Raw genomic sequence first — 25529 nt, forward strand, 5'->3', positions numbered from 1 at the left:
AGTTTTGATTGCAATAGATACAAACTTTTTTGTATTTTCACATTATCTAATTTTATAATATTTATTTATAATTAAATATATTATTTATTTATATAATTAAAAATAGTTTTAATTGATTTTACGATACAAAATTATTTATATAATTAACCATTAATTTAAGATACAAGCCCCTCGTTAACCAATCAAGCCAAAGATTACATCTCCCATCTCTTGATTTGTTTGCCTCGTTTATTGTTTTTTCAAATGCACGTGCCAGCCGCTGATGTCGTGTGGGTCACCAGTTGGAGAACCAGACTACCAGTATATAAGACAGCCGTGACTGCACCTCGCGCCCACTGAATTGTGCATTCTCGTCTCTCTCTCTGTCGATCTCTCGACTGTGTTTGTGTTGCAGGATAGTAAATATGTCAGGCATAGGTCCATTAACGCAGGACTGGGAGCCCGTGGTCATCCGCAAAAAAGCTCCAAACTCCGCTGCTAAGAAAGATGAGAAAGCCGTCAACGCTGCTCGTCGATCCGGCGCAGAGGTCGAAACCATCAAGAAATGTACTCTCTCTCTCTCTTTCTCTCTCTCTCTCTCTCTCTCTCTCTCTCTCTCTCTCTTCTGTATATATCCTTGGTAAAAAAAGCCTAAAATGATATGTTGCTGTATGCATTTTGTTTTTCTTTCACTTTGTAGCCCTAGCTCATGATCTGTTGCTGTATGTATGTTGTTTTTCTTTCACTTTGTAGCCCTAGCTCAATCTGTAGCTCTTACTAGTCGTTATATGATATATGGGACCTTCTGTGTATATCCTTAATAAAGAAAGCCTAAAATGATCCTGTTGCTTAGTGTATTTTTTTTTCACTTTGATAGCCCTAGCTCTACCGTGAGCTCTTACTAGTTATTGTATGATATATAGGACGATTGATTTTCTTGTCCGTTTCCACTTGGTTTTGGATTTGTGGAGATTTATTTAGGTTTATCAAATATGTTTCTGCTTTTCTGTTTTGCATTCTGATCTTCTTTTACGTCTAATACATATTAGGTATTAGTGACATCATTTTCATTTTGAGTGTCAATTATGACCCTGGTCTCTCTGTTGTTGTGGTTTTGGCATATAAGGTTTTTATTATCTTCGTTTTTATCCTTTGTGGATATAATATTTGGTTGATTTGCTCATTCTTGTGGATTCCACTCTTTGTGATTGTGTTCTCCTCTGTTTGCGTTTCTTTTCTTTTGGATTATGATCTGCCCATGCTTTTGATCTTTTTATCTTTTTGTGGTATTCACTTTTCTTTCGTATCTGTTACAATCTGTGCCTTTTTTGTTAAATCTATTTGATGTTTTAATAGTTCGGGTGTTAAAGGTATCAATTTCTTCCTTTAAAGTGCAAAAGACAAAACGCATTTGGTTGTTGTTCGTTGCTGTGTTAACTGTTGATAATCTACAATTCCAAGGTAGAACTTGGTTTTTGAGTGTTTTAATTTCAAGTTGTAGGTATCTTGAAATAATCTCTACCCTGAAGTCTTAATTTTTTGAAAGGGCACCCACTTTCTAAATTCCTCAGGATGATACCCTCCCATTTAATCTATTTCGCACTTTGATTCCTGACTTCAGTTGTTTGTTACTTTCCTTTGATTATGTCACCTTCTCTACTTGGATACTTGATGAGAGTTAAATCTTTTGAAAGAGTTATAGATGTAATATAAACGCTAATTTGAGGACGGGGAATCTTCATATTTTAAGTTTCTCATTTGAATGACAAGATAGATTGGGACTGGATGATACGGTTTAGATTTTGTTGCTCGTAAGGCCTTTAAAGAAATGATTCCATCCGGCCAATTATCTTTAACACTTCTTTGCATGGATGTGAAAACCAGAATGTAGCACGAGTTAGAGTGATGTAGAGACTGAAGATCTAAGCTATATGTTTAAGTCTTGAAGAGTTGTTCATCTTGAGGAGGTCCTAACAAGAGAGCACAGTTATGGGGTAGTCTTAGTCTGTATTCGATTATTATTATTATTATTATTTTGAATATATGCTAGTTACAATATTAACTTATAAAAAAAAAAAAAATTGCCAATTTTTGCTGCATGTGTTGGAAGTAAAGGAAACTTTAGACCACCTTTTCCAATTTCCTTGTGCAAGCAAAGATGCTAGATTACCTTTTGAAGATATCTGGGGTTTCCTTACTGATTCTTGACTTGTTGACTTGCATCATGCGTCTTAGATGCCCCATCTGTTTGTGATGAAGGCGGGCTGCACTCTTGGACGATGTGTCATGGTAACCTTTTCTAATATCTGGAAGGGGGAATGGACTATTGGGGGCCTATATTTATTCAGGCTTTGTATAGGCTTAAGATGCCATGATTTTATGGGCCTTCTTTTGATTTGGAGCCTAGGACTTGGTGTGGGCGTTAAATCTGATGGCTGATCCTATTCTCTAGAGTCTAGACCTTTGACAAAGTGTTCTAGTCTCTGTAGCGCTTGAGGGTGTTCTTAAGCTTAACTTTAATGCATATCCATTCTTAAATGAGAAATTGGCTTTGGCCAAGTGAGCTAGACGATGTTGGGTTCCTAAGGATGGTGCTCTTGGAGATGAACCTAAGTATCTGATGCATGTAATGGGAGATGGAAAAGCAAGGAATAATGCTGGAGTTTGGGAATTGAATAGCAGTGTTGTAGATGACTTTAGAAGTGATATGACATTTAAGTGGGTGATGGTGGTTGATAGTGCTTTTGGGTAGATAAGTATTTTGGCAAGAGACGAGTCTTGTTTCTTACTACATAGATACAAATTAAAAGGTATGTGCTTTTTGTTCATGTAGATTTCTACTTGGCTTGAGAAAAATTACTACCTGGAAATTAGATACGAGTATACAACGTTTTAGGGCTGTGCGTTATTGAGCATTGCCCTTTCAATTCCTAATATGGGAAGGGGGCTTAGGTGCCTTGCCTTGAGAAAGGCCAGTGCGTAGCTCCTTAACCGAGGCACACACCTTAGGCAAACCCTTCCCAGTGGTAGAAAATGCCCATCAGTAGGTGGTGTTTTGGTCATCTTCCCCTTAGGTAGGTGGTCAATTGAATTAGGGGGTAGCCCTATCCCCTTGATATTCCTAAAAGTCCTAATTCTTGTCCAAAAACAACAAACTTGAATTTCTTTTTGTTGAAGTTTGAAAAAACATTGTAATTGAAGAAGTCAAATTTAATGGGAGTTTTTTTGGAATTCCGTTTTGCTTGGAAGATTAATAGAGGTCATATGTATTAATAAAGGTCAGCTTCCAAAAAAAATATATAAAAGTCATATGTATTGTGTGAAACGTGGATTGATATTTACTTTCAAATTGTGGATTTTTCTATGCTTCCTCCATATGTCACCCTGAACTTGACCACCCAAACGAGATTTGTTTGATCCTCAATGTTCCTCCCATACGGCCCATAAAATCATGATCCCACATGTGCGTGTGTGTGTGCTTTGTGGAACTTTTCCTTTTAAGAAGAATGAGCGCAGACCACCCATTTGTGTGTGTGTGTGTGTGTGTGTTTGTATTTTTTTTTTTTTTGGGAAGGGTGGGGTGGGTGGGTTGCATTTTAAGCAGAATGAATGTAGGGCACCCATTTGAGATGGTTAAATTTAGGTACTAAAGGGAAATTTTCTCCCCCAAATTTTGTAGATGACATGAACAAATTTTAAAATTGAAAATATTGATGCTGAGTTCTTAAAGGCCTAGATCTCAATATCTCCAAAATGGACGGTTTGGATTTCTTGTTGGAGTGTTACTCAATTTAACCTTTTCTATGGTGAAACTCCAATTTGTAAACTTCAATTTGTTTCCTTTTGGGATTAATTGTTGGGATGGAGAGAGTTTGTGCAAAATTTGGGTTCATATAGGCACTGCCCAGGGGGCAAGGCAGGTGCCGAAGCAGCCAACCCCTGTGCCACCTAGGCACCGCTTAGTGCTTTTTTGTACACTGTGTAGCGATTTCTGTCATACTTCTAGAGAAGTGAACTCAGTGTAAGGTAACACAAATGGGGCTGGGAGTGTGGGGATTCAAATTTGGCATTACTTTCTCCGTTGTGTTTTCCTTTTCCTCATCCCCCATTTATATTAGCCGCAGAAAATTATTATAGTAAGAAAAACCTTTATAGTTATGAGAACTTAAATTTTAATGTGACTGCCATAATCAAATGTTCCCTATCAAAACCGTTCAGCGGTTGCTTTTTATTGAAATTTGCTATAGATATGATCCTAGAACCATGCTTATCTTTTGTATTACTCTCTTTCTGGGAACCATTAGCAGATACTAATTCAGCACCTTCCGTATGGCTAGTGTTATCAAATGTTTTTTTTCTTGACTTTAATGTCTTAGCTCCCTCTCTTGCAGCCTTTCAAGTTTTTATTCTAGTGTTTCTTGTGTTTGTATTTTTAGATATTTGTTAATCTTGTTCCATTCAAAAGATGTTTTCTATCCTCGAAATGGCAGAAGGCGTGAATCATTCTTTCTGAGCGATGCTAAAGAGGCATTGCATAGTATTCAGCAATGTATGCTTTTAATGATAAGGCTCGGTTATGGCGTTATATGTATAGGTTGGCCTCTCTGTGAGGGTGGCAAATTTGTGCTTATATTTGCTATTTCTATTATCTTCCTCTTTTCTTCGATGGATTTTTTATTGGTCATTGAGATTAAGAAATTAGAAAAAAAAAAAAAAAAAAAGTGCTTTGACTGTCCAAAATGGCTAGTTAATTGTTCTGTGAAATCATAAAAAATTATATGAGGTTTGCATTGTATATCCATTTTCATGAGCACTAGGGGGTCCTAGGGTAGATGTTAGTACCGTTTCTTGGAAGGATATTTAGATGGTTGATTTTTCCTTATTTTACCTTGGATCCTCTTTGTTAAAAAATCAATATTTCTTCCTAAAAACCATTCTAGGGTTGGTATGATGTTGAACTGAATTTCTTTTTGTTTTTCATGTACAATCAAATATTGTTTATCTTATAATATTGTCTATCTAATCAATTAATATCCAAAGAGAAAAACAAAAAATAATGTCAATCTGTAATTCTTTTATAATAGTTTCTATCTCTAATTCTGTAAAGTCTATTCATGCATACATACTGTTTATCTTTTCCATATGTTGTACTTAGTTTAAATCATTATCATAGTTGTTGTCGATGGTTTTTGTTGAATCAACATCACTTTGGCTTTTAAGAAGTTCCAATAACAAAAGACATGCATGGAAAACTTATGGCATGAAAAGTATTCAGTTTGGCTTTGTTCCGTATGGTAGCTAGCAGCTCTAACAGGGACAATGGTTGCTTTCAGCTAGTGCTGGTACTAACAAAGCCGCTTCAAGCAGCACATCGTTGAACACTAGAAAGCTCGATGATGAAACTGAGAATTTGACGCGTGAGTACGGCTTCCAGAATCTTGATGTTTACAATGTGCTATTCTTTTGTGTTCAAGTCTATATGAATATAAGTGCATGTGCTTTTTACACATGGGATCAGTAGTTAGGCTGCATATTATCAAATCAGTGAAGTGCTTAGCATCCGTAAATGGCCTGGGCTTCATTTCTCATATAGACACATGGTGGCTGCGTGAGATTTGGATGTGTAAAACTTTAAATTTAAAAATAGAATGCAAATGAAAATAATAGTAACAACAACGTCAATAATAATAATAATAGCAGCAACAACATCAATAGTAATAATAACATGAATAATAATATCATTATCATCATCATCATCATCATCATTGTCATCATTATCGATTTATAATTTCTACTGCTGCTGCTGCTACTATTGCTATCATCATAATCATCATCATCTCATAATCATCATCTTCATCGTTATTATCATTATTATTCTAAAATGCTGTGATTCTGTATGATTGACGCCTTATAATATGTAAGTAGTGCGCTCTTTTGGGATGCTTTCAAATTTTTTTTTGGCCAAGTGGAAATTTCAATGAAGCCTAATTAGCTAACTCATGGTTCTTGGAATTCTGTGATTGACGTTATATGCTTTTCATCAACTTTAGTATGTCATGTGGAGAGCCTTTTGAGCTAATATCCTGGTCCACCGTGATCCATTGACAGTCCAACTGGTAGTTTGGCAGAATGATATCCGCCCCTTTGGGTTGAATCACTCTTTCTTGATCTGTGACACTAGCAATGTATTGGTGTGCTTTATTTCTATGTTCTTCCTACCTGTAAGGTTTGCTGAGAAGGTTATTAACTCAGGGGGAGTCTGTAGGGAAAATGGCTTTGAACATGTGAAATTGGACTTCATTGATGACGAGGAAGTCGGAACGCCTGTTATATAGGTTTGGGTGTTCAACTCATTAGGTGGTTAATACCACTCCCCTTTGGAAATGGATGACATTTTGGGTCAAAGGGAAATAATACTTTGTCTAGAGTTGCGTGAAGTATAGTCTCTGTCTTGTTGGATTGTTCTATTTGGGATTTGGGTGCTATAATGGGTGTTGGAGGTGTAGGGGGAATATTGTGTTTGTATGTTGTAATTCAGGAATGTTATTAGGCCTTGGACAACTCATGTGTCATGGTCACTTGTTGATTTGTAGTTTTGCAGTTCTACTAGGGTTTTGGGGGGTTAAAAATGACCCCATAGTCTTAACATAGTTACCGGGATCTCCTACTTTGGTACGCGATCCCTTCTAGGATTTCGATTCTGTCGCTCTTGGAACGGATCTCTTAGGGATCTCGAATTCTAAATTTTGGCATCTTGAACCCCACTCATAGGGATCTTGATTCTTGTTGTTAGGGATTTCGATCCCAACTTTAAAGACCTAAACAACAACCAAACTGATGATATTCTTTGTTTATGGCAAACTAGCAACACAAGTATTGTTTGCATGCTTGCAATAATGAGATATCTACTTTAAAGATTATCTTAGATTATCGTACACTTTAAGGTTGGTAAAAAGATCCCCAAAAAGTTGGGATCAAGATCCCTAAAGGTCGGGATCAAAGTCTGCAAAAGGTTGGAATCTCGATCCTAACATTTGGGGATCTTGATTCCTAACATATGCATTGTATGGACAGCATTGCCAACCATAGGGATCTTCTAGCATTTCATGATACCTCGCTTCCGATCTCGATCCTGATCCCGGTACCGTTCCCACCCCTGATCCCAACATCTATGGTTTTAAAACAAAGAAAAGAGGGGCAAAAGATGGAAAATGCCCTACCCAAAGGGCACTTTTGCCCCTCTCTCCCTAATTTGTTACAGGCTACTCAGGCAGGCACCTAATTTGTGGTGTGACCCCCTTACCCACCCTACAAGCACTGGGCAATGCTCCCAAAGGCTCCGGGCTATTTTTTCAACATTTGAACTTGTGAATTAACTAGCTAAGGAGTAGTTTGAACAACCTGAAATTTTCAGCTCCGGGCTATCAATCTTCATCTCTATAAGGGTGGATGAGAAAGTTACAAGAATTGAGGGGGAGTTTATTCATAGATATTGCCATGAAAACATGAAATTTCACTTTGTTAACGAGGAGAATATCAGTAAACTGATAATAAATGGTGGTTTGGGTTGAAGATATATATAATATTGTCTAGAATTATCAGGGGTTGGCATGGTTGCTCTTTTGATGGATGGTCTATTAGGGATTTGGGTGGGTTATAAAAGTAAGGGGTGTTGGAAGTGTGGGGGGAAAGCTGTGTTTGTCAGTTGGAGTTTAGGATTAGGGCTAGCTCAAGTGACTGTATTTTGTCTATTTTTGGTCTGATTTGTAGTTTGGCAGTTCTGGCTTGAGGGTTTGTGTTCATTTTTTCCTTTTTAAAATGTGTTCATGATCATGAATCCCGAAGGCCTTAGTCAAGGATTGCTTGAAATTTACTGGTGGAGTTTATATCTGAAAGAAGTGGCTATGTGGAATTCAAGGTATTAAATTTAAAGATTTTCTTTTCTTTTACTCAGTATACCAGAATTTCTTTTTTTTCTAAGTGTTAACCTTTGTATTACTGAAATGGAATTACAAGAGAGTCAAAAATGAGAGGACCCTGAGAGCGGGTCTCTCAATAAGAGGTTACAAAACGGGCTTATAAAATTGCCCCGTGCCCCTTAACAGGGAAGAGTACAATGAGAGTGTAAAGAAAAGGAAAATCAAAAAGTTTTGGTTGCTGCTCAGATCCAAAAACAAAGTGGCTATGTAGATCAAAAAATTTGGTTGGTGCTCAAATCCGAAAATGAAGTGGCTATGTAGCTTCATGCAAGGCTAAGGTGTCTTCCTAGCTCCGTCTTTCGCTAACAACTCCGCGAGCTTGTTGGACGTCCTCCAACATGCCTCCATAAGACGTTCATATCCCTGCATAAATGAGCAATCTCATGAAAAATAGATGCTAGGTACCACGGTGGTGTCGTAGACCCATTAGCCCAAGCTATAACATTTTTTAAATCTCCTTCCATCAGTAGTTGTGTGCCCCAACCTCTATTAAAAGATTTTAGACGAAGGAGCAAAGCCAAAGCTTCAGCATGTTGTGAGTCATGGTGGCCAAGATATTCCGAGTAAATAAAGAGAATATGGCCATTGTGATCTCTGAAAACCCTGCTTGCCCCTGCTTGGCCGGGATTCCCTATTGGGCAGCCATCAAAATTGAGCTTGATGGTACCTTAGTTTGGGGGCTGCCAGTTTTTAGCTCTTCTTGGTTTTCGAGGCCTATGTTTGAGGATGCATTGCCAATGTGTATGGAAGGAGTTCGCTGAGATACCCGAGAAAACCTTGTGGTTTGAAGCCCAAAAACTCAGTATACCAGAATTTCACTTACAAAGGCCACTAAATATTGCTGTAAATGAAAATTAATTCCCTAGACACAACTTAGGATCTTTACTTTCAATGTCAAAACAAATAAAAACCATCCTGGAGCAATAGACAATCTTTGACTATGATTTTTAGCACAATATAGGTTCCTGGAAATTCACAGATAAGTAAGAAATATAACTGAAAATCAGCTGAGAAGATTTACTAGAAGGTGCATGGAGTTACCCTCACAGGTCTCGGTGCACCCCACACCTGATTCCCATTCTGATGACGCATTTTTAGTCCTTTAGGTATTGCTGGAATTTCAGAGATGGGAAGCTTTTACAAGCAACACCTCTTTCTCTAGGGTTTCAAAGAGCTCAAAAACTCAACTAGGGTTTGTAGATACCCTATAGAGACAAATTAGGGTTGAATATGAGTGTAGGTATCTTCTCTAGGCTGGTAGTACCTTGCTTCTTCTCTAAAAATCAGCAAATCTCCCCTTAGGCTGTTTTTATTTTTTTCAATGGAAGCCACATGTAAGAGGGGAGAGAGGGTGGCATGACTCTCTCTAAGGCAAAGAGAGGAGTCGTGTGTTTTTTTAATTCTAGGAGGGAATATGGGGTGCGGGGATAATTTTGGGCATAAGACATATGGAGAGAATAACTAGGGCATGCGAGAGAGAGAGAGAGAGAGAGAGAGAGAGAATCTTCTTGTATTGAGAGAAGGGGCTCAAATCTTGTTTAAATAGAAACAAGATCTATGTCCTACTTTGAATTGGATTCTAATCTAGGTATGCCTCATCTACAACTTAACCTATAGGATAATTAGGAAATCTGTGGGGTGAGAGAGATTTAATTACAGCTGTCCATCCCATAAATCAACCATCATAATTTTGGGTGGAAAAATAGAAACCAAAGTGGTGGTTCACATTCACGACTTAATTATTTAAGTATGCATTGTATTGATCCAATAGAGATATTGCAACTCCAAAATGTTAGAAATAATAAAATAATGTAAACGTGCATGTATGTATGGCATGTCGGTCAACGAATGGCTTTGAGACATGTTTCGTTTCCCTCTTAGTTCGCTTTCTATTCTAAAGATGTCGGAATCTCAATTCCATAAATGAAGGAATCTCAATTTCATGTTGGTTGATTCCAACGAGATCGGAAACTCGATTCCAAAGAGCTAGTAATCTCGATTCCATCTATGGAGGGATTTCATTTCTATTTTACTCGAATCTCAATTCCTAAAAATGGGAATCTCATTCCCCACAATTCCTCTTGTATGGACATTGATCCTGAAAGCAGGAAACTCCTAGCCAGTGGCAATTCTGCGCTTCCGATTTCTATATTGATTCAGTTTCCAAATCATTTCGGTTGACTATGGTAGAAAGCATCCTTTGATGTCATGAAATGATTTGTAGATCAATTATCTCTTGGGCCTTTACATCTCCTGTTTTCCAGGGCATCCATGTATCTGATCTGTTGTGTAGTTTTGAGCCAAGTTGTGATGTCAAGATTCACCCTTCAAATTCCTATGGTTCCACGGCAAAATTAACACGTGGTGATTTCAAGTTGAACTTTCTTGGTTGTTTCCGTGATAATACGGGATTGGAGGGAATGGATGGAGTCATGAGGGATGATAAGGGAGCCAATTTGATCTCACATATTGGGCCCTATAGAACTATGTGAATACAATAGCTGAGATGAAAGCCTGTCTTGAAGGAATCAAAATTGTTATAGGTCTTCCTTGGCTACCTCTGGTCATAATGTATTGGAGAGCACGTCATCATATTTTGGTTTGTGTGATGGTCGACCTGTTCACTTAGCGAATGGCCCTTGCAGTGCAAATGAGATAGCTGATGCATATGGCTTGGTAGGGAACGAGCCATCTCTCTCTGTTTCTCTTCTTGCTCGTTGGTTATGGGTTGCGATCTTAGTACCTCTCAATGTAAATGCTATTATCTTAATTAATAAAATAACTGTCACCTTCCCTGGAAAAAATATAAAATGATGGGTTATTGAGGTAAACGATACTGGCTTCTAGCAATCCGGAGGATTTTTTGTTTTTTTCCCCCTCTTCTTCCCCGTCTATTATCTTAGCTTGTTGTGCTCTCTGTACAACTTTTATTGTAAAACAACAGTCAACTATAAAAAAAATAGAATGGGTTATTGAGGGTACTTGCATATGTAACAGCTATAATAGTAGGAGAATTGGGTTTTATGTTGCTAGGTTTGAAAGGATGGCATCTCTCTTATGTCAGAAAAGATAGGGGTTGGGGTTTTCCAGCCCTTGAATGGATTTGCAGTCGAAATAAAAAAAATAAAAAAGACAACCAATTCTTGCTTGAGGAATGACTGGTGACTGGGTTATAAGACTCAGACGCGAATGAGCCTATGATGAGTAAAATTAAGAAATAGGAAAAGGATCTTATGCAATGAGGCCATTTACTTTGGAAAACACAAGTCGCTGCACCCAGGAAGTGAAAAATTAGAATTGAAGGGGTTGGTTGTCTCATTCCTCTGCTCAAAAGTTTGAGAAAAGTTTTCTCAGACTTTGTGTGGTCAATAGTACATTGTAGCTGTCCAATTTCAAATCTGACAACTTGCGGTTTCTGTAATTTTTGTATGGAATCGTCTCATTGATTGCTTTCCCTTATCTTTTTTCTTTTAATTTCTTTTTTAATGGGGGTGTAGTTGAGTGAACAAATAATCGCCCCCGTCTCCTGCAGAACATAGGGGTCAAAAGTGACTGGAAGTTTGGAACTGTGAAAACGCATTTTAATTTCCTGTTGCTTGAAATAAAAAAAAAGAAAGAGTAAAAAAAGGAAGAAATACTAGCAGATTCTTGGAAGACTCAACACTTATGAGATGAGCCTCAAGGCCTGGTACTAGCCAAAGGTTGAGTTAGGTTGGTCGAGTATTGAGTCCCAAGCCCAAGTTCTCTTTACATTGGCTAGGAAAATTGAAGGAAACAAAATGCTCACCGGATGAAAATAATCTAAGAACTGAGTTGGTAATCACACCGTCTAGTCAAATCTATGAACCATTGCGATCATCTGTTTAGGTTTTCGTGGGAATCTTTTTATTAGAATCCACTCGTAATTTACTGGGTTCTAATGAAACTAGCTGCCTTAGTTGCTGATAAAGAGACATAGCTGGTCTGGTGGTCAGTCCTAAGTTGGAATGGTGTATTGCTGAGATAACGAATTAGGGGTGCTATTATTTCATGGACCTTGACTTGGAGCGATTTCCATGATTTAAGAGTAAATTGTGACGCCAGTTTGTACCCTTGGGGGACATGTGACTTATAGGAAAAGGAATAGTTGATTACTTGATATGGTCCTTCTAAAGTTGACCATTGGAAGATTGGTTGACAATTTGCTAAATATTGTTTGAACAAACTTTATGAAAATTAATGTATTAAGTTGGGTGATCAGGATGAAGATGCTGTTTCATTAGGAAGCATAAACGTGATGTTGACCGAGATGCTGAAGGAAAGATGAGACCAGGCAACAAGGTTGAGGAGCAGTTACTTTTCCTTACTGTGGTGTCTGGTGGATGACAGTGTATCTCTTAAGTATCAATGTCTGAGTGGAAAGAGAAATTGTATTATTCACTCCCACATTAGGGTTGTGTATGCATGTGATAAGGAGTTTGAATATACAAACTTGCTGTATGTGAAACTTGGGCTAAATGATAGCGAACGTTGATTATGTACTTGTGCCAGGTATTTTCAGGAGAGAATTGACTTCAAGTCAAACTCTCTACCTCTATGAAAAGTGACGAGGACCACAACCCCCATTAAGTCGAAGCTTTGCAATTTGATGGTTACTGTAATTGAGGTTTTCCGTATTCGTATAGTAGTTCCCTACTTACCCCAGTAATGCATGTCATGCATTAGTTTTGTACGAATGTCTCTGAACATGGCTGGAACATCAGGTTCTTTTTCCTCCCCTTTTGTGTGACGTTACATGTATTTTTAAACTATCTGACATGGATATGGTACCCATTTTGAAGTGTTTGTGGATCATAGGGATACACATTTTCAGTTCGTGTTTTTTATTTTCTACTTTGTAGTATTATTATCGTCATTTTTTTATCTGGAATTTCAATATTCAGCTATTGTCTCCCATCATTCAGATGCTCGTGACATGTGGCAAGCTAAGACTTGTCATATGAAACACTCAAAGTTCATTTTGTTCTTAATAATAAGCACCTGTGTTGCCAATTTGCTATTTCGGTTACCCATCCATACCTCTTAGTGCTTACAAGTTGTTGTAAGATGTGGGGTCATCTCTCGATATAATAATTGTATTCATTTTGTTCTCAATATTATGCACATGTGTTGGCAATTTGCTACCCATCCATACCTCTTAATGCTTACAAGAAGTTGGAAGATGTGGGGTCATATATCTATATAATAAATGTAGACAGCTCATGCTGTTCTGCTTGGCTAAAAATTGTCCTCAATATTACTCGTCTGAAAGGTATTTCTCACAGATGAGAAGGTGCCTACTGAACTGAAGAAGAACATCATGGCTGCTCGTGTGGAGAAAAAACTCACCCAGGCGCAACTTGCACAGGTATTTCTTTCTAGCTGTTTGTGGGTTACCAATTGTGATCTCGATGATTATAGATAAAACCAGAAATGGTATGAGCCTCACATATATTGCCATCATGTGCCAGCTCATTAATGAGAAGCCTCAAGTCGTTCAAGAATACGAATCCGGAAAAGCTATCCCAAACCAACAGATAATCACCAAGCTGGAAAGGGTTCTTGGAGTGAAACTGCGAGGAAAGAAATAATGACAATGGAGTACTGAAGGCATGCTGAATCGAGTGGTTTTGGTGCACAGTGGAAATAATGGTATAATGTACACTCTGCTTGCTTGTTGAGGTGTTTGTCATATGCAGTATGTTGGTCTGTCTTTTTAAACTGCTCAGTCTTGCACGAGTCCTGCAATAAACTGCAGTCAGTTTCTAATGTCCGTTTGTAGTGTGCTATACTTTGACTCAAACCTGGTTTCACTGATGTATATGCAGTTTTCTCTCATTGTCTTGTCATCATTTGCATGCATACTCATTTCTTCTATTTTCATAATTTGGTGAAGTCTCCTCAACAAATCAGATGGCAAAAGAAAACCTGTGCATCCTATGTGAGTTTTTGTGCACTGTTATTTGTTCTCCGACGTGATTATACCCCTATTTTTTCTTTTAACATTTTGTATATAGTTTACACTGAATGTTGTTCTTGTTGCTTAGATACCATTCTTAGGAAGGAGAATGCATATTAAAAACCTTTGGGAGTCAATGGTACGCTACCTGGTGGTACCTGTATGTGCATTTTTCAGAAGGATGCTTTCATAGTGTTTGTGGCTGCCCTCTGCCATGGTTCTTGTTATTTAGCTGGACAGGATTACAGAGTAAGAATTATTGTTTGCCACTATCATCTCTTTACGTGTTGAGCTCCTCCCAACCATGGTGGAGTTCTTCCCCTGTCCTCCACATCTACAAGCACTAGGGTGTAACAGCTGGTTACTGAAATGTGAGTCTTCTCAGGTGTTAAAATCTTGGGAAGTGAAGGGATAAGGAGAAATTTGGATTACGTATTTCTTGATGGGCAATATATTGTTGTTTTTCTAGGCAGTCTTATATCTAGGACTGGAATTGTCATGGATATGATTTAAATGTATGAGTCCATTATAACGGATGAGATGGGCATTTGCCTTTGGTTATAATGTACTGGTAAGTTGTTGGGAAATCTTTGGTTATAGTGTAAAATCTCTCTTTTCACATAGATTCCTTCAGGGATAAGGTTCCCTCTATTCATCAGTTTCAAATTATCTTGTCATTATCATGGTTGACTCATTAGGTAACCGAGTTTCTGAGTAAACTTTGAGTTGGAGGTTAGCATGCTTAATGCTGTTGCCTTTGGATCTCGAAGGCCCAGTTAGCACCATAAGCTCTCGCCATTGCCTTTGTGGTCCTAATCCTATTTGTAAAAAGTAGTTAACCTGCTGTTAAAATTGTTTGGATTCTAAAGATCGTTAGCTTGGTAGTGCATGTTATTCTTTATTTTTTTTAGGAATCAAAGTGATTTGGAGGCACTTATGTGATTAATGTTAAAATTACTACATGCACGGCAGGAGACTGCTGTGTACGTTTGTTTTTTTTTTTTTTTTGACAAATATATATATATTTATATATTTTTCTCTTTTTTTTTCCAGCTCTGTACGTTTGTTTGGCTTTTATCCGTACCCTCTCAGATGTGCGTCGTATCTTTCGCATCTAAATGCCATCCACCCAAACTAATTGAGAAAGATAATCATAAGTTTTTTGCCCTTTTTCAAGTGTAGAATCTTGACTTTATTCTTAGCTCAGTGGTTTGAACCTCCAGTGCTCACATCCAAGATTGAAGTTGGTTGAGGTTCCCAAACCGAGAGAAAGAGAGAGAAGCTATTTTGTTTGAGCTGAGATTTTGTCCAATACTTCCACCAAAGTCAACAACTATTGATTACTATATAGCTCCGAGCTAACAGAGGCGGTCATTCTTGTACACGTATATAAAATTGTAAATACATACCTAGGAACGGAACCTTATGTTTCACTGAAGTCAGCAACTACTAAAAAAAAAATACAATATAGCTTCTTTAAAGTAAAATGCAAAGAGAGCACCAGGTGGACCTATAGACTCCTAGTCCAGCCGAGACGATGCTATGTAACAATCTAGAGAGAGAGATGTAACTATTAGCTAGGAAACTAAGTGGTGGCCGCTACTAATGATATAGCTACACTGAATACAACAAGCTGGAGTCCATCTAGGGCTTTCCAGTCTCAGGTGCTGCTGTCAAGTCGTGGTGGTTGAGGTTCCCGTCCCTCTTCATCCCCCATTCATGTATCTTCAAGTGTAACTGTGCTGCGGCCACCAGCAAATCGACAGCCTGTATTAGGTTGAGTACCCCAACCACGCTCTTGAGTGTTTCCAGTCTCAGCCGGTCAGCACACTCCAGCACCCTCTCGAGCCCCTCTTCCTGCTCTTCCAATGCCGCTTCCACCCCATCCTCTTCTGCATTCACCATCTGAACCAATCCCACCAAAGGCTGGTCAGCCACCCCCTCTTGTAACTTGGCCATCTTCCTGCTGATCTCCTCCTCCTCCTTGATTGTTTTCATCTGAAGCTCGTTAACTGCCATTAATTGTGAGGGCGAGAGGTCGGCCAAATTCCGACGGCTTAGGCCCTGCAACAAATCTGCAAGGTCAGAGTCCAGCTGTAGGCCAGCCTTTGCATAAAGTAGGCGGAAAACCATGGCAGGGCGCCAGCCTGCAATCCAGAGGAAGGCGTTCTCGAGCTTGCTGGTCCAAGTGGGCGAGAACATGCCCACTATGTTCTCCTTTGCTGCTTTGGATTTGGCATCATAGTACGCCTCATAGTGGGCCATGACGCGCTCGATCAGGGAGCGGAGGGTTTTTTCATTGATGTGGGCGTGAGAAGCTGCCATGAGCTCGTGGAGTTGGCGTTCTTGCTCGGCGATCCATTCTTCAAAGAAACGTTTGAAGGGATCTTCTTCCTTGCGGGTCCTGCTCATTTCTTCCTTCTGCTACTGCCCCGTTATTTTGGGTGGTTTGAGGGGCTTTTAGCTTACCCACGTTGGGGGTTTTATAAGGGGGGGTTTCTCATGGTTGTCCGTGCATTAGTGCGGGAAAAGAAACTGGGGAGTTTCATTTTTTTGGTGGCGGTGCTGCTGGAAAAGAAATGGGGGAATCTCATTTTCTTGGTGATGGTGCGGGGACAGATCCGTCTTTGCATTTTGGAGGGGTGTAAGTTTTTGTTGATCATTGCTTGAAGAGAAGAAAGGGTGGTTTTTGTATCTCTGATTTGGAACAAAAAGAGCGAGAGAAAGTGGTTTTCCAATTTGGAAACGGTGGGTGGGCTTGCATTGAATTGAAGATGAGAGAAGGGCGTAGAACACGAGGGACGTTCCCCCCCCCTTTGCATCAAATGACAAAACGCAAGTTGATTCCTTCCCCCCCCCCCTTTGCATCAAATGACAAAACGCAAGTTGATTCCTTCACCCCCCCCCCTTTGCATCAAATGACAAAACGCAAGTTGTTTCCTTCACCCCTCTCCAAGCAGAGAGAATGCAATGAATTAATATTTGTTACCGGATTTGCCCTTGGTAGTACAGGGACTTTCGAGGGCCTTCTCCTTCCACTTGGGGACATTATTGGCTGTATTTGCAACGGTGTATTTGCCTTTTTCCTTTGCGGCGGAGGATGACAGGGACACAGTGGGGCGGGAGTTAATTCATGGGCACGTATTCCATGACATGGTTTGCTCAACAAAAATTTAAATTCAAATTTTTAACACTCATATCTTACCAACTAAATATTGAATGGCCTCTATTCGATCCGAAAGATTTTTTTTTCAGAGGGTACAGTGAGAAAAGATTTTTTATCGATAATTTTATAGTTTGAAAAGGTTATATCCCAATAATTTGGAGTACTAAAATCAATCCAAAGTGGTGTATTATTCGAGGGAGTAAATGAACATTATAGTCTTTAAATACATATATATTTTTTTTAGCTCGATTCGTTTTTTTGGTGGGACCGACTGACTCCAGAGTTGGAGTTTAGTGAGTGATTTAAAAGACTTTCGGTCTGTTTTCCATTAATCTGAATAGCGAGGCAAAGTTTGCTTATGGGGAATTGTAGTGGATTGAATGGAGTTTAGTTTTTTGAAAATTGGGACTTCCTGTCAATACTGTATATTCCTCGGCATCTTTCCCTCCATTATCCAGCGATTTTTTTTCGAGGGAGTTCCTCTCTGTCCCCATGATAACGTTTCAAATGAGAGGGCCTCTTATATCTGACGATATAAGATAAGGCCAAGGGTACCTGTAATAATCCAATCTTCAAGAGAAGGAATGTTCGGTACATGTGTTGTTCTAGGGGTTCTATTGTGGATAGGATCGAATTGGTTGTGTTTTCTTTCCTTTATGACTGCATCCTCACGTGCTGTACTTGATGCGCGTCCATAGGGGTGGCAACAGACCATGCCAGGCTAGTGCCTAGCCCCGGTCCCAATAGGGCTGGTTCGAGCTTGTTCTGGCCCAGAGAGTTCTTGGCAGGGTCATGCCAGTACACTCGAAAAAAAAGGGAAAAAAACATGGAAATAAAAAGTTGAGCGGGCTTGGGCTTGGGCTTGGGCAGCCCTGTCATGGCTGCAGCCTTGATCCTGCTTGGTTTGGCCCTCGGGCCATGGTGGCCCAGTTGCAGCCTAGCTTTGAGCCACATTTTGTGGCTCAGGCCCTAGTTTTCAGGGCCGGACTGACCAAGCCAGGTGAAAGACCCTTTGTCTACCCAATGTGTGCATAGTGAGGTACATGTTAAGAAAAGAACGGAATGAATCTATGTAGAAATGAGTCACCTCTTAAAAGTTTATTGTGAGATGGATTCATTTGAAGTACAGGTAATCATGCATTTTTAAGGATCATGAATATGAAAAAATTTAAAATTTAGAAATAGTAATTCTATTAAAAAAATATTTGGACCGTTAGTTTAAATTGTTCTTAGATACACCACCTATTTACATCCATCTTTAAGATGGATGCTTTATACCTTGAGACTGCATATTGTAAAAATGCGGTCCAGCCCGCGTGAAACAATTTTCCATATTTGAATAGAGAGGGTTCGCCGCTCTTCCCGATATATCACCCATTCATTGTTTTGTTAGTCTACTAGTAAATTGATTATGTAATCCAATGGCTTGGATTAAATTTTGGCTGATTTCATAGCCAATGTGAATGCACACTGTTTGAGTTTTTACCGTGTCCTATGAACTAGGAGCATGCACCTGTATTGCAGGTGTTTTTAAAATGTATGCATTAAATTTATAAAATCTCTATTTCTGGTAGTCTTTTGTTTTCATTGTGGATGACGGTGTGCATTGACTTCTCAAAACGTTTCCGTCTTCGAATGTTTCAAACAGTTTCATAACTTGATTCAAAGCAAGAAGAAGATTTAAATCTTGCAGTAACATGAAAACATAGAATGAAATAAGAATTAAACTAATTTTACAACAAAATAAACATTCTCACATTTGTCGAGAAAATAAAGGGAGAGATGAAATACTTTTCACAAACAAACAAAAGTGATTGAAGTACTATTTGATTGAATATTAGACATAAACTTAGCGAAATGAGTAAATTATTTATGTATTAGTTTAAATATTATTCTTAGTATAATTATTCTTGTACTGTTAAAATAGATTAATATGAAGTACCCAAAAATATCGATTAATATTAATTTAATCTTTTAATAGTATAACATAATTATTGTATTTATAACTATTCAATCTATATTTAATATCATTATACTAAGCGAACTATTATATTTTTATAATTATCAAAGTATGATTATTATTAGAAAAAATTTGTATAAGTGTGAGGCTCTAGACAATCAAATTAGGGTGCACCACAAAAATTCATTAGAAGAGGTTGTTTCAATACCCAAAATTCCTCAAATTGATCATCTCAACCTCAAGATGTACCGACATGACAAAAAAATGGATTTCAAGTCTTGGAAATAGTGAATCTTGTAATGTATTTTTGGACCATCAATTTTTAAGATTTTCAAGTGTTTATAAATCTGCTCGACTATTTTTTAAACTCTAAATTTTATAATTAGTTATGAAAATAATATTTTAGGCCAACACAAAGATTTCCAAAATTGAAACAATATCTTTCGACACTATTTGAAAGTGCACATTACTTTGATGGTTTAGATCCTCGGCCTTATAGAAACCACACCCTTAATATCATTCATATACATATACTTATCACATTTGTAATGCGGACCAAAAGTATCTCCAAAAATAAGGAAATTCACATGGGATATATCTTTATGTAATTATCATTAATTGATTATACAATGTAATTATTATAATCTCCACTAATAAAATTATAATAAATAATTATATAATGATAACAAATTATTAAATAGACAAAGTTGGTGCATACGGAGAGAAAGGAGAGTGCGTGGAGAGGGAGAGGAGTGAAAAGAGGAGAGGGAGAGATCACGACCCCGCCTCTTGAGCCCTACCGTCCCATATCGGAGAGCGTCAGAGCGCGGGATAGCAATCACAGAAGTCGCGTACGTCACTCAGGTGGGAGTGGCATCAACAAGTTTTAAAAGTACGGAATCAAAGCAAACCACGATAAATAAAATAAATATATTCCACCAAGCACTGAAAACTGAATAAATTAGAACCATTTCATATCCATATACAGTCTTCAAGGTCATAAACAATATCTAGAATATTACAATTCATCGAAGGCACCAAAGCCTATTAAAAAAAATACAAAGCTTCACAAACAACACAGTACAGCCGACGGCCAACTGACACCAACAAAAACAAGGAGATCTTCTAGTCTAGCGCTGACCTTCAGTCCACAAACACGATCACCGCCCGCCTGTTTTTGACCTGCAACCATTAATCTACAAGGGTGGAAGCAAATGAATAAGTTAAAAAGCCCAATACGTAGATCACAATATCATGCTTCCCTGCCTATGAATATTATCACACAACATAGATCAAGGTTCTAGGCCATGCTCATAAAACAAGAGTCATGCGTCATAATTATATCACAATTATAGGATGATGCTTTTTATGGTAGAGCAGGCACAATATAAGATGCCAGGTATCATATACACTACCAATCTATCAGATTCAACAGATCAACACAAACAAGAGAGCATAACAAAAATCAACAGACACAACCCACTCTCTAGCCCTATCTAGCAGGCCAATCCCATATCTCGCAAATCGATCATATAACTCAGGTAAATCATATCTCAGGTCAATCTCATAACTCAGGTCAATCACACATCCCGAGTCAATTACATAATTCAGGCGACTACGCATTGCGGGCGATGCAATTTGCACAAGGCATTGCCAGGAAGTCACATATCACCTCGTGCGCAATTCACTGGTGTCAGTCTTGGCCATATGATACGCTCAAAGCATGCCAAGTAATCACATAACAGTCACAGTATCACAATATCTAACTACAAAAGGGTGACCCATTGCATAATGCCCATATAGATCTGGGGCGTGCGACCTTCTCAAATATTCACATTCACATCTTGACTCTCGTCCTATCATGAGGAGTTAGGGAAAGATCTTAGCTGCCAGTACTATCATTCACACAGTAGGTGCCCATTCGCATATCATACAAGCAGCGCGGTACTATCATTCACACAATAGGTACCCATTCGCATAATGCATAAGCAACACGGTACCATCATTCATACAGTAGGTACCCATTCACATAATACATCAGCAGCACCGTACCATCATTCACACAGTAGGTACCCATTCGTATAACACATAAGCAGCACAATACCATCATTTACACAGTAGGTACCCATTCACATAATACATCAGCAACATGGTACCATCATTCACACAGTAGGTACCCATTCGCATAATATATAAGCAGCACGATACCATCATTCACACAGTAGTACCCATTCATATAACACATAAGCAACACGACACCATCATTTACACAGTAGGTACCCATTGACGTAACACATAAACAACACAGTATCACATTAGGACGATATCAGTATCTCATCATGATAGCAGCAGTATCACATTTTGGTAGTGGCACATCACATTTTAATAGTGTCACAATGACAATACCGTAATAACAGTAACATTATTTCAGTCAAGCCTTACCGTTCAGTTCCTGCCATCAACGGCAATGACGTGCACTTACCATTAGGGTCGTAACCCTTGGACCATTTAAAGTTTGAAGATGGTTCCAAAACCAATTTTTTTGTACTAAACACACCTATCCTTCAAATCGGGGTGGTTTGAAAATAATTGGACCTTATTTGACCCCTCAAAAGTTCAAAAGAATGGAGACATTTCATCTGAAATCTGCTATGCAGTGAAGGCAGTGATATGTCTTTAAAATTTACTTCATAACTCACAATCAAGAAGAAATTCCAAAAAGTACTCAACATGTGAATTTAAGCTTACTCAACATGTGAATTTAAGCTTACTCATGAACCGTTAAAAAAGCAGTGGTTTGGAAGAAAAATGACCTCTTTTTGTCAGTCAAAATCCGTGGCGACAAAGGCATGAATTCTGAATTTTATAAAAGCTGTCCACAGTGACATATTATTACAATTAATCATATAATTCTCAAATTAGGGAGAATTTCGACATGTGCTAAACATGGATCTCAAGTTTACTAAAAATATTTCAAACGGCAGTACTTTGGAAGAAACAGACCTCATTTGGTTGGTCAAAACCCTTGACATCAGAGACATCAGTTATGTCTTTTTATCAAAACTGTCCATAGTGATCTACTGGCATATTTTGAAATATAATTTTACATAAATAAATTATCAGAGCAAGATGTAAACATGAACATTAAAATAGACTCATAAATTTTTCCAATGGCAGTGATTTTGTATCATTTGGACTCCAATTGCTTAGTCAAACTCTCAGTACAAAAGAAGTAACATTATTGGAAATTATCACAGTTTGCTAACATTAACATACATGCATAAAACGAACCATATCTTCCAAACTATCAAAACTTTCAACTAGTCATAAACATCAAACTCAAAGTAGACTCATAGACATTTCAAATAGTGGTGATTTGAGGCCAATTGGATACAATTTTTTTTGTCAAAATCTTATCACAAAAGCATGTAAATTCCCTGGAAAATCACAGTATAAACATGAGACATTCCAAAAACTATCCCATAACTTCAAATCCATACAAGATAACAACATGAAACTTTTTATATCTTATACTAGGCTCACACAAGCATCATTCCACAGAATTTCAAGATTCACAAGAATGATAACAGTACCCAACTTATCATACAAAGAAGACCTAATTGCTGGAACAACAGAACACAAACATATATGCTTAACTTCAAGCCTAATCCATATTTTATTCATGCTTAAATCACACTTTATTCATGCTTAATTCATAGAAATTCATACTTAAATGTCATACTTTTATACTTGAAAGTCATACTTCATACTATGGAACACATAATAGCATATTCTACTTACTTTGTGCTTCAATGGTGATCCCAGACCTTCACACAGTTCATTCTTCAAGTCTCTCAACAATAGGTACAAAGGGATGGAATTTCTAGGAGTTTAAAGGGGGAAAAATGTGGGGGAGAGAGAGAAGGTGCAAAACTCTTGAGATGGATGGGGTGGGGGTACTTATAAGCACAAAGGGGATGTAACATGCAAGTAACAAGTGTCATTCACGCAAGTGCTAAATGACATGCAAGTACCATGTGGTGCTCATGCTTATGCAAGTGTCATGTGGTAAAAGTGTCATGGAATCGCATACAAGTAGCTTACAAGGCAAACAAGTGGCACTCATACAGGCATAATATAAAAAGGTTCCCCCCTGGCATTTACGCATGGTGTTACATAGTCGACGCTACACACATGGTGCTGGCTCTTCTCTCCCTCTTCTCAGCCGGCGCTGCTCCTCATTCACAGACGGTGATAGCCTCTTTCACAAACGGCGTTAGCTTCTTTCACAGACGGCCCTAGCCTCTTTCACATACGATGCTAGTCTCCTTTACAGTTGACGATAGCCTCTTTCACAGACGGCGCTAGCCTCTTCCTTGTCACTTATCTCTAATGTCGTGAGAGTCTTTAAGTCCAGAAATTTGTGATCCTTACAACATCCCTCCAAACATGTATTCTAGATCTTCTTTTTTATTCATTTATGAAAGAATTAGTTTTTGGGGACAATGCGATTGATATGCTTTTGGTCTCTCAGCTATCTTTGGACTGGTTTTTGAGCTGAGTGGATATTATAGTTGACATTTTAAAAATACAGAATTAAGGTACACCACTAAAATTCTTCAAAGAATATTGTCTTGATGTTAGAAAAACATCTAATTGGTCATCTCGATGTCCTGATGTATAGATATGGAGAAAAACAGAGATTTCAAGTCCTAAAAATACTACATCTTACAACACATTATCCATACCGAACATTTTCAAGATTTTCAAGTGTTTATAGATTTGCTTGATTTTCAAGTGTTTATAGATTTTCAAGTGTTCATATGGTCCTATGAATATTTTACACCAAAATTACATCTCATGACAAACTTTGAAGGTACACCTTAATTTGATTGTTTAAGGTTGTAACTTTATGCAAACTGCATGCCCTTTTTAAAGGCTTGCCACTACATTTTTATAAGAACTATATTATGAGGGAAAATATTAATATGCTTATGGATTTGTACCGCACCACTGGAGCAAGAGGGATTTGCTCGACCTCGACTTTGGTATACGTGCTCATCCTAGTGATATATTTATAATCTGGGAAACCAAAATAAGATAATTTCCCTCTCAATGTTTTTTTCGCAAATTAAGAGAAACCTTAGTATTGAAAGCATTGCTTGAAAACCAGATTGGCTGGGTGGATCGGCCATCCAGAAAATCAGTTTGGACCGGATTGGCAATCCATACATACAGTAACACATGTTTAGTTCCTGCGTATAGCCAATGAAATCTTGTCCATAGTTCTACCAGGGCGAGGGGGTGAAAAGTTATCCCCACTCACCTCAATGGGTGAGGTTTGTATAAGGTTGCCGAGTAAAAAAGAATTATATGCAAGCCAGCAATTAATTAGGTTTAAATGGGATTGACTTTTGTACAAGTTAATAGGTTGTGGGTCAGATTTTGATTAAAGAAATTACGAAAAAATAAAATATATTTTACCTTTTTTTTCTACATCAAGAGGGGGTAGCAGGAAACTTATCCAAGTTCCACGGAAACCATTCCAGTACCGGGCGCGATAACCGTTCCGGTACCCGGCCACTTCTGAGTCAATGATTTTGAGGTGACAATAATTTTTTATTACTAGATCAGATCATCTCTCCATCCATTTTTCCTCACACATTATCATAGACATCAGTCATTGGATGCATATTAATCAGTCTCTTGAAACTTATATGCAAAAGCCATTGCTTATGAAGATCAGTCATTGGATAGGTATTATTCAGTTTCTTAGCCATTGTGGTTCTTCTCAACAAATTATTATTGTTGTGGGCTTGTATACAATGAGACCATTTATCTTTGACACAAGAAGGTAGCAATTACTTATAGCATCCGATGTGATATCTAATAGTTTCGGTGTGCCACAAAGTTTAAGAAATTTTTTTTGAACATTGAGTTTGGTCAATGGAGTAAATGCAACCACCGAATTTCACATCCAATGGTCAGAATTAAGTGTGACCACATTGTACCAAAGGCAAACGGTCTCATTGTACACTTATCCTATTATTATTATGGAAAAGTTTATATAGAGCCAAGGCTCTAAACAATCAAAATAGAGCCTACCTCAAAAATTTCACTAGAAGAGGTTGTTTCGATCCCTAAATATCCTCAAATTGATCATCTCTACATCAAGATGCATGGACGTGAGAAAAAATGGATTTCAAGGTTTGGAATAGTATATTTTGTAAAACATTTTTGGACCATCAATTTTCAAGATTTCTAAGTTTGTATAGATCTATTGATCTACACTATTTTTGAAGCTTTAAACTTTATAAATAAAGATAAAAATATATTCTAAGGCCATCACAAAAAAATTAAGTATTGAAACCACATTGCTCTAATTTGATTGTTTAGAGCCTAGGCTCTATACAAACTACACCCTATTATTATTATTATTATTATTATTATTATTATTATTATTATTAT

At 37.9% G+C, this 25529-nt stretch overlaps 2 protein-coding genes across 2 annotated transcripts; one reads left to right on the forward strand and one right to left on the reverse strand.

Annotated features, from left to right (window-relative positions):
• Positions 1 to 397: 397 nt before the first annotated feature.
• LOC18425662 (multiprotein-bridging factor 1b) lies at positions 398 to 13814 on the forward strand. Its single transcript, XM_006830200.4, has 4 exons — positions 398 to 546; positions 5313 to 5396; positions 13262 to 13344; positions 13448 to 13814. Exons 1-4 carry the CDS (start codon positions 405 to 407, stop codon positions 13565 to 13567), a joined length of 429 nt encoding a protein of 142 aa, XP_006830263.1. The 5' UTR covers positions 398 to 404; the 3' UTR covers positions 13568 to 13814.
• Positions 13815 to 15237: 1423 nt separating this feature from the next.
• Positions 15238 to 17936, reverse strand: LOC18425663 (protein DOG1-like 4). The gene has a single exon (XM_006830201.4). The coding sequence runs from the start codon at positions 16345 to 16347 to the stop codon at positions 15580 to 15582; it is 768 nt and encodes a 255-aa protein (XP_006830264.1). The 5' UTR covers positions 16348 to 17936; the 3' UTR covers positions 15238 to 15579.
• Positions 17937 to 25529: the final 7593 nt, after the last annotated feature.

This window comes from Amborella trichopoda, chromosome 1 (genome assembly GCF_054954075.1).
Source record: "Amborella trichopoda isolate Santa Cruz 75 chromosome 1, AtrichopodaSantaCruz75HAP2 v2.0, whole genome shotgun sequence".
In the NCBI taxonomy this organism is placed as follows: domain Eukaryota; kingdom Viridiplantae; phylum Streptophyta; class Magnoliopsida; order Amborellales; family Amborellaceae; genus Amborella; species Amborella trichopoda.

What these genes read in the sequence shown, in the direction of transcription:
- LOC18425662 (XM_006830200.4), top strand. Translation starts at nt 405, where the DNA reads ATGTCAGGCATAGGTCCATTAACGCAGGACTGGGAGCCCGTGGTCATC. An exon ending in GGTCGAAACCATCAAGAAAT is followed by an intron (nt 547 to 5,312) that starts GTACTCTCTCTC and finishes GGTTGCTTTCAG; the next exon opens with CTAGTGCTGGTACTAACAAA. An exon ending in CCCAGGCGCAACTTGCACAG is followed by an intron (nt 13,345 to 13,447) that starts GTATTTCTTTCT and finishes ATCATGTGCCAG; the next exon opens with CTCATTAATGAGAAGCCTCA.
- LOC18425663 (XM_006830201.4), bottom strand. Translation starts at nt 16,347, where the DNA reads ATGAGCAGGACCCGCAAGGAAGAAGATCCCTTCAAACGTTTCTTTGAA.